This window comes from Oryza brachyantha, chromosome 8 (genome assembly GCF_000231095.2).
Source record: "Oryza brachyantha chromosome 8, ObraRS2, whole genome shotgun sequence".
Lineage (NCBI taxonomy): Eukaryota > Viridiplantae > Streptophyta > Magnoliopsida > Poales > Poaceae > Oryza > Oryza brachyantha.
Genome location: NC_023170.2, coordinates 1,100,631 through 1,108,030, shown reverse-complemented (window position 1 = coordinate 1,108,030; position 7,400 = coordinate 1,100,631). Strand labels below are relative to the sequence as shown.

The 7,400-nt window shown below is 49.1% G+C and overlaps 2 protein-coding genes across 2 annotated transcripts; both read right to left on the bottom strand.

Moving 5' to 3' along the window:
- Nucleotides 1–336: 336 nt before the first annotated feature.
- On the bottom strand, nt 337–1,974 carry LOC121055133 (E3 ubiquitin-protein ligase WAV3-like). The gene has a single exon (XM_040526707.1). The coding sequence runs from the start codon at nt 1,972–1,974 to the stop codon at nt 337–339; it is 1,638 nt and encodes a 545-aa protein (XP_040382641.1).
- A 3,015-nt stretch (nt 1,975–4,989) lies between these two features.
- On the bottom strand, nt 4,990–6,820 carry LOC121055132 (E3 ubiquitin-protein ligase WAV3-like). The gene has a single exon (XM_040526706.1). The coding sequence runs from the start codon at nt 6,818–6,820 to the stop codon at nt 5,177–5,179; it is 1,644 nt and encodes a 547-aa protein (XP_040382640.1). The 3' UTR covers nt 4,990–5,176.
- Between the last annotated feature and the right edge of the window lie 580 nt (nt 6,821–7,400).

The window sequence follows — 7,400 nt, the reverse complement described above, 5'->3', positions numbered from 1 at the left end:
AATATCAGTTTATTTTAAGCAGTAGCTTCGCACGGATTATTCTCACGCGGCAGACGGATTATTTTTCACAAAACTAAAAGGCCAAAGTCAGAAAGAGAAAGTCAACATGGAGAAGAATCAGAAACAAACGGCATTAAATATGTGCTCCATTAGTAATTTAGTTTTTCCGGCTTAATTTATGAGGTGATCCACGGTATATTTATTAAAAAAAATGTGTACACTTTATATGCTAAATTCAAACCACAAACCACAAACCAAACCAAACACAACCAAATTTAACCAAACATTTCACCAGCCAGAAGTGTATATGTCTCTCTCAAAAGGAAAAAAAGAAGTTCAATTCACGTGTCTCGAGCTGCTGCTGCTGCCTTCTTCAGTTCTTCCGCCGCTCTCTCGTCTCATCCGCGACGACTCCACCATCCTCCTCATCACCGGCGTCTCGTACGCTCCAAATCTCCCCATCGCAGGCGGCGGCGCCGCCCCGGCCGGCATCGAAGCCAGAGCCGATCCGAGCAGCTGCACCGACGTGGCCCGCTGCCGCCCGTGCGCGTTTATGCCGGCGAGCATGCACGCGCGCCCCGTGTGCTCGTACTCCCACCTGTCCGCCACGCGGGCTCCCAGCTCGCCCAGCTCCGACGCCAGCTCCGCGCACCTGGCGTCGCCGCCCAGCCGTTCCGCTGTCCGCGCCAGCTCCTCCTGCCGGCGGTTCAGTATCCCCGCCGCCGCCGCGTGCTCGCCGCGCTCGGCTGCTTCTTGCGCGGCCACGATGTCTTCGGTCGCCTCCACGCGGGAGCGCTCCCGCTCCACCTCCATGGACGCCACCATGTTGGTGGGCACCTCCACTGGCCTTTGCACAACGGCGTCCTCGCCGGCGACGACCATCGAGTACTGAGTTGTCGTGTCGCAGTAAGTGCAGCCCACCTTGACCAACTGCGTGGCGTCTTCTCCGGCGCCGGCTACTGGCACGTCCACGAACACCAGGAAACGCCTCTCCTCGTCGGCGTAGAGCTCGCCGACGTGCACCAACGCAGCCCGGCCGTCAGCGTCAATGAGGCTCTCGTAGCGACCGGACTTGACCGACCGGACGCGCACGCCGGGGTGCGAGCAGGTGATGGTGATGCGCGCCTCCTGCACGGTGACCGAGAGGAGCCCGCCGATGCACTGCGCGAACGCGTCCTGGACGACCGCCTGGTTCTCGATGAAGGAGAACGTGCCGCCGGTTTCCTCCGCGATGGTGTGCATCACCGCCGCGTCGTGGTCGGTGCCGAAGCCGAACGTGTGGACCGGCAAGCACCTGTCGCCGGAGCGCTTGAAGGAAGGCGGCAAGAGGGCACCGTAGCCGGTCGAGTACGAGTCCTGACCGTCGGAGAGAAGGATGACACCGGCGACGGCGTTCCGGTACCGGCGGTCGTCGAGCACCCTGGCGGCTTCGGCAAGGCCCTTGAGGATGTTCGTGCCGCCGCCGGCAACGAGGGATTCCACGGCGCCCTTGGCCGACGCCTTGCCTTCGTCCGACATGCGCGTCAGCCGGATCACGCTACGCGCATCGGCCGAGAACGACACGATGCTGAGACGGTCGCCGGGGCCCAGGTTATCGATGACGAACGCCATGGACCGCTTCAGCAGCACCAGCTTGTAGCCCGCCATGCTCCCGCTCACGTCGAGCACCGTGACGAGGTCGACCGGCGCGCGCTCCGCCGTCGCCTCCACGGACATGCTAGGGGCCATGACATGGACAAGAACGGCGAAGTTGTCCCTGTGTGCGCTCCTCGCGATGGCCGGGAGCTCGCAGTGCGTCTTTATGACGAGCGCCCCGTCGTTCGCCGTGGCATGGACGGCCTCGCCGCCACCGGGAGCCGGCCCCCTCTCCGGCGACTCCACCGGCTCGTCTTCTTCGCCGTGCACGTCGCTCTCCGTGGCTGTCCTGAAGCGGCGCCGGAGAAGCGATCGCAAGGTGAACGTCGGCGGCGCCATCTTCCTCTGGATATATGGTAGTGGTGGCTGGCGACGAAGGCGAGCCGGCGGTCGAGACGACGGCGACGAAGTCGGTGGCGCTCGTGCCGTACTACGAGTTTGCGGCGGTGGAGGCTTCGCGGCGAGGAGGTTGTGTATTTATAGCCAAATTTAGATTAAGAAATTTTTTGGGAGAAGTGTCACGTTAAATATTTGACCGGATGTTGGAAGGGTTTTCGGACACGAATGAAAAAACAAATTTCACGGCTAGCCTAGAAATCGCGAGACGAATCTTTTGAGCATAATTAATCCGTCATTAGCACATGTTGGTTACTGTAGCACTTATGGCTAATCATGGACTAATTAGACTTAAAAGATTCGTCTTAAGATTTCTTCCATAACTGTGCAATTAGTTTTTTGGTTCATCTATGTTTAATGCTTTATTTAGGTGTCCAAAAATTCAATGTGATGTTTTTTTAAAAAAATTTGAGAACTAAACAAGGCCTTAGTCGGTTGCTAAAATGGCTTCCGGTGCATGTAGAGCATACACGCTAAAAAAACAACACTTTTGCTATTTCTCAAATGTTTGTTTTTTTATTTTTTTGTCAATTACGTGCGCAAATTCATATGGACTAGGGAGAAGGGCGTGTATAAGATTTTTGACTTACGTGCATCCCTTTAGATTATCATCGAACAGCAGTGACATGATTTGATTGATGGAATTAAAATTTTCAAACATTTGATCACTAGGCATACCCAAAGAACAAATATCGAATATATTTGCATGATTTGAATCTTGTACTATAATATAATATCTAAAAGTAAATGGGGTTTTAAAATGTAAATATTCACTGGATTTGAATCTTGTTCTAAAATAATTTAAAGTATTGCTTGTGTTGTCAACTACTTTTTATTTAATTTTTTTCTACTTCATCCCACGTACATTTCATCATATTCATTTCAAGAGTCACTCTGGTATTTTCTTCTCAACCTCAATATCTGTTAAATAATTTAGAAACAATAATATTTTGGGACGGAAATTTTTTTTGCACCTATAACTATACATATGTATAAAAGTATTATTTTTAAATTTATTATAGAAAGAGAGTGTAGGGAAAAGGCAATTTTATGATATATTTATACTCATAGAATTGTATGAGTTTTTTTTAAGGCGATGATATAATGAATTAAAAGATGAGTGGCACCGTTGGAAGTATATACCTAATTTTTTCTTGAACTTTTGGTGATATCTATTACTTGGTGTGTGAACACCCTTAATTAGTGATATTTATTACTTAAAAAAGACCCTCAGTTAGAAAATTAGTTATTAATTCGGCGATTCCGTCGGAGTTCGATAGATAACTTGTTTGCTTAGGATATACACATGATATGTTTATAGAATTTCATATTATTTACTCTGCATGTACTTAAATTTGGTGCAATTTATTGTAACCAGCTATAACACACAATAAATATATATATATATATATATATATATATATATATATATATATGTGTGTGTGTGTGTGTGTGTGTGTGTTGATTGCTTCCAATTATAACATCAGCTGATTTTAAGCAGTTGCTTCACACGGATTATTCTCACACGCGGCACACGGATCGGCAAACCTCCAGGCACAAGCACAACAACGACGTCCAGCGAGGCAGCCATTACACAGTCAAAAAGATGGTTGACTAATTTATATTTTTCACAAAACTATAAGAGGCCAAAGTCAGAAGGAGAAGGCCAATAAGGTGAAGAATCAGAAACAAGCCGCATTAAATATGTGTAATTTAGTTTTTCTTTTGCTGTTACTTTATGTGTTTGTCAAAAGTTGTTTTGGTTTATGTAGAACTCCTCCTTGTATTTTATACTTAGGTTGGGCTCCTTTTTAAGCAGAGGATAGTAGATGAAATATTGTCTAATTTTTTATAACTATTGAATGGTGTAAATAATAAAATTAGTTATTATAAATTTCAAATTTTATTTTTGAAAAGCAAGATGATGGGAGTATCTACCTACGACTTTATGCGTTTAGTAGTTCGATAAGCGTACGTATAAAAGTTAAGTAAAAATCTACTAAACCCTTGTTTAAACCACGCAGCCTTAATGTGACTAATTTTCAGATCTATATCGTCTATTTTTAAAAACCACTTGGTTATTATTTATTTTGTTGTTATTTATTTTATTATTAACTTTGCAAAAAAAAGTCACATATTTATTCACAAAGATCTTGGTCTGAAGTCCCTAATTTCTTAGAAAATGGATTTAAAAATCACTTGAGTGATATCTCTGGTAGCGATGCAGCATGGGGTACGCCACACATCTTGTACAGAAGCAGCATACAGGGCAGAGAACGACACTTTACTTAACTGGCGTACTGATTGTGCGATTGGAACGGAATTTTATTTAAAAAATATTATTAACACGTGGGTCTATTGATACCACAGGTTTTTTTTCTTCTTACGAAGAGTTAACAGGAGCGGTTTGACATGTAGAGTCCATAACTATTTGTATAGATAAAAAACATCGAATTGGTGACAGTGGCAGTTTCACTGTCACCGACCACCACAATTAAAAATATTTATACGAGTATGGACAACAAGTGAGTTACCGAGAGTGGTTGACATGTAAGATCCATGACTATTTTTTTTCTTTTGAAAGCAAAGCATAGATAAAAACGAGGAGTCGTTGTTGATCGTGCCAGATTCACTACCATCAGCCAACATCAGAATATAAATAAAGGACAAATATTGAGTTATCTATCTATCTATCTATCCTTCGGTGCATAAACTATTTTTACTCATCGGATTATTCTTATGATCTAGAATCATCTATGATAATTCAATGGCTGTGATGAACACCACTCCTCCACACCCATAGATTACCTCAAGTGAAAAATATGGAAAAAGACGCTAGGGCCCTTCACCCCTGCATAGTATTGTAGTTAAAGTCTACGATGGCCATTGTTGTGAACGGTCATATTTGTTTTATACTTCGTACCATACTAGGTAGAAGGTATTGTAAAAAGGCCCAAAATATAGGTTCGGATTAGTACTCCAAATATCAGATTATAGGTTGCCAAGGCTATAAACGAGTTCAAATTTCAAGCTTCAAATTGATAAATTCAAACCACAAACCAAACACAACCAAACTTAACCAAACATTTCACCAGCCAGAAGTGTATATGGCTCTCTCAAAAGGGGGAAAAAAGAAAAAAGATGTTCAGTTCAAGTCTCTCAAGAAGTCGAGCTCTAAATCTTCAGTTGTTCCGCCGCCCTCTCGTCTCATCCGTGACGACTCCACCATCCTCCTCATCACCGGCGTCTCGTACGCTCCAAATCTCCCCATCGCAGGCGGCGGCGCCGCCCCGGCCGGCATCGAAGCCAGAGCCGATCCGAGCAGCTGCACCGACGTGGCCCGCTGCCGCCCGTGCGCGTTTATGCCGGCGAGCATGCACGCGCGCCCCGTGTGCTCGTACTCCCACCTGTCCGCCACGCGGGCTCCCAGCTCGCCCAGCTCCGACACCAGCGCCCCGCACATCTCGTCGTCGCCCAGTCGTTCCGCCGTCCGGGCCAGCTCCTCCTGCCGGCGGTTCAGTATCCCCGCCGCCGCCGCGTGCTCGCCCCGCTCGGCTGCTTCTTGCGCGGCCACGATGTCTTCGGTCGCCTCCATGCGGGAGCGCTCCCGCTCCACCTCCATGGACGCCTCCATGTTGGTGGGCACCTCCACTGGCCTTTGCACAACGGCGTCCTCGCCGGCGACGACCATCGAGTACTGAGTTGTCGTGTCGCAATAAGTGCAGCCCACCTTGACCAAGTGCGTGGCGTCTTCTTCGGCGCCGGCTACTGGCACGTCCACGAACACCAGGAAACGCCTCTCCTCGTCGGCGTAGAGCTCGCCGACGTGCACCAACGCAGCCCGGCCGTCGGCGTCAATGAGGCTCTCGTAGCGACCGGACTTGACCGACCTGACGCGCACGCCGGGGTGCGAGCAGGTGATGGTGATGCGCGCCTCCTGCACGGTGACGGAGAGGAGCCCGCCGATGCACTGCGCGAACGCGTCCTGGACGACCGCCTGGTTCTCGATGAAGGAGAACGTGCCGCCGGTTTCCTCCGCGATGGTGTGCATCGCCGCCGCGTCGTGGTCGTTGCCGAAGCCGAACGTGTGGACCGGCAAGCACCTGTCGCCGGAGCGCTTGAAGGAATGCGGCACGAGGGCACCGTAGCTGCTCGAGTGTACATTGTACGTGTCCTGACCGTCGGAGAGAAGGATGACGCCGGCGACGGCGTTCCGGTACCGGCGGTCGTCGAGCACCCTGGCGGCTTCGACAAGGCCCTTGAGGATGTTCGTGCCGCCGCCGGCAGCGAGGGATTCCACGGCGCCCTTGGCCGACGCCTTGCCTTCGTCCGACATGCGCGTCAGCCCGATCACGCGACGCGCATCGCAGGAGAATGACACGATGCTGAGACGGTCGCCGGGGCCGAGGTTATCGATGACGAACGCCATGGACCGCTTCAGCAGCCCCAGCTTGTAGCCCGCCATGCTCCCGCTCACGTCGAGCACCGTGACGAGGTCGACCGGCGCGCGCTCCGCCGTCGCCTCCACGGACATGCTAGGGGCCATGACATGGACAAGAACGGCGAAGTTGTCCCTGTGTGCGCTCCTCGCGATGGCCGGGAGCTCGCAGTGCGTCTTTATGACGAGCGCCCCGTCGTTCGCTGTGGCATTGACGGCCACGCCGCCACTGGGAGGCGTCCCCCGCGCCGGCGATTCCACCGGCTCGTCTTCTCCGTCGTGCACGTCGCTCTCCGTGGCTGCCCTGAAGGGCCGGAGAAGCGATCGCAAGGTGAACGTTGGTGGCGCCATTTTCGTCTGGATATATGGCAGTGGCGACTGGCGACGAGGGCGAGCCGGCGGTCGAGACGACGGCGACGAAGTCGGTGAAGCTCGTGCCGTGCTACGAGTTTGCTGCGGCGGTCGGTGGAGGCTTCGCGGCGAGGAGGTTGTGTATTTATAGCCAAGTTTAGTCGGTTGCTAAGATGGCTTCCGGTGCACACTCCGTAGACGTACACATTAAGTAATAAATATAACTTTTAAAATGTAAGCATTTACTGAATTTGAATCTTATTCTAAAATATAATTATTTACAACATTATTTAAAATACTACCGTTTCAAAATATAAGTATTCATTGGATTTGAATCTTGTCCTAAAATATAAACATTTTTGGCGTTTTTTAAAGTATTGCTTGTATTATCAATTACTTTTTATTTCAATTTTTTTCTATTTTATCCCCATGTACATTTCATCACATTCATTTCGGATTGATTAAGAGACACTATAGTATTTTTTTTCACAACCTAAATTTCTGCTAAACAATTTAGAAATGGTAATATTTTGGGACGGAGGTAGTAAAATTTTTTGCACCTGTAACTACACGTATGTAT

Excerpts from the sequence above, each read along its gene's own strand:
- LOC121055133 (XM_040526707.1), bottom strand. The coding sequence starts at position 1,974 with ATGGCGCCGCCGACGTTCACCTTGCGATCGCTTCTCCGGCGCCGCTTC.
- LOC121055132 (XM_040526706.1), bottom strand. The coding sequence starts at position 6,820 with ATGGCGCCACCAACGTTCACCTTGCGATCGCTTCTCCGGCCCTTCAGG.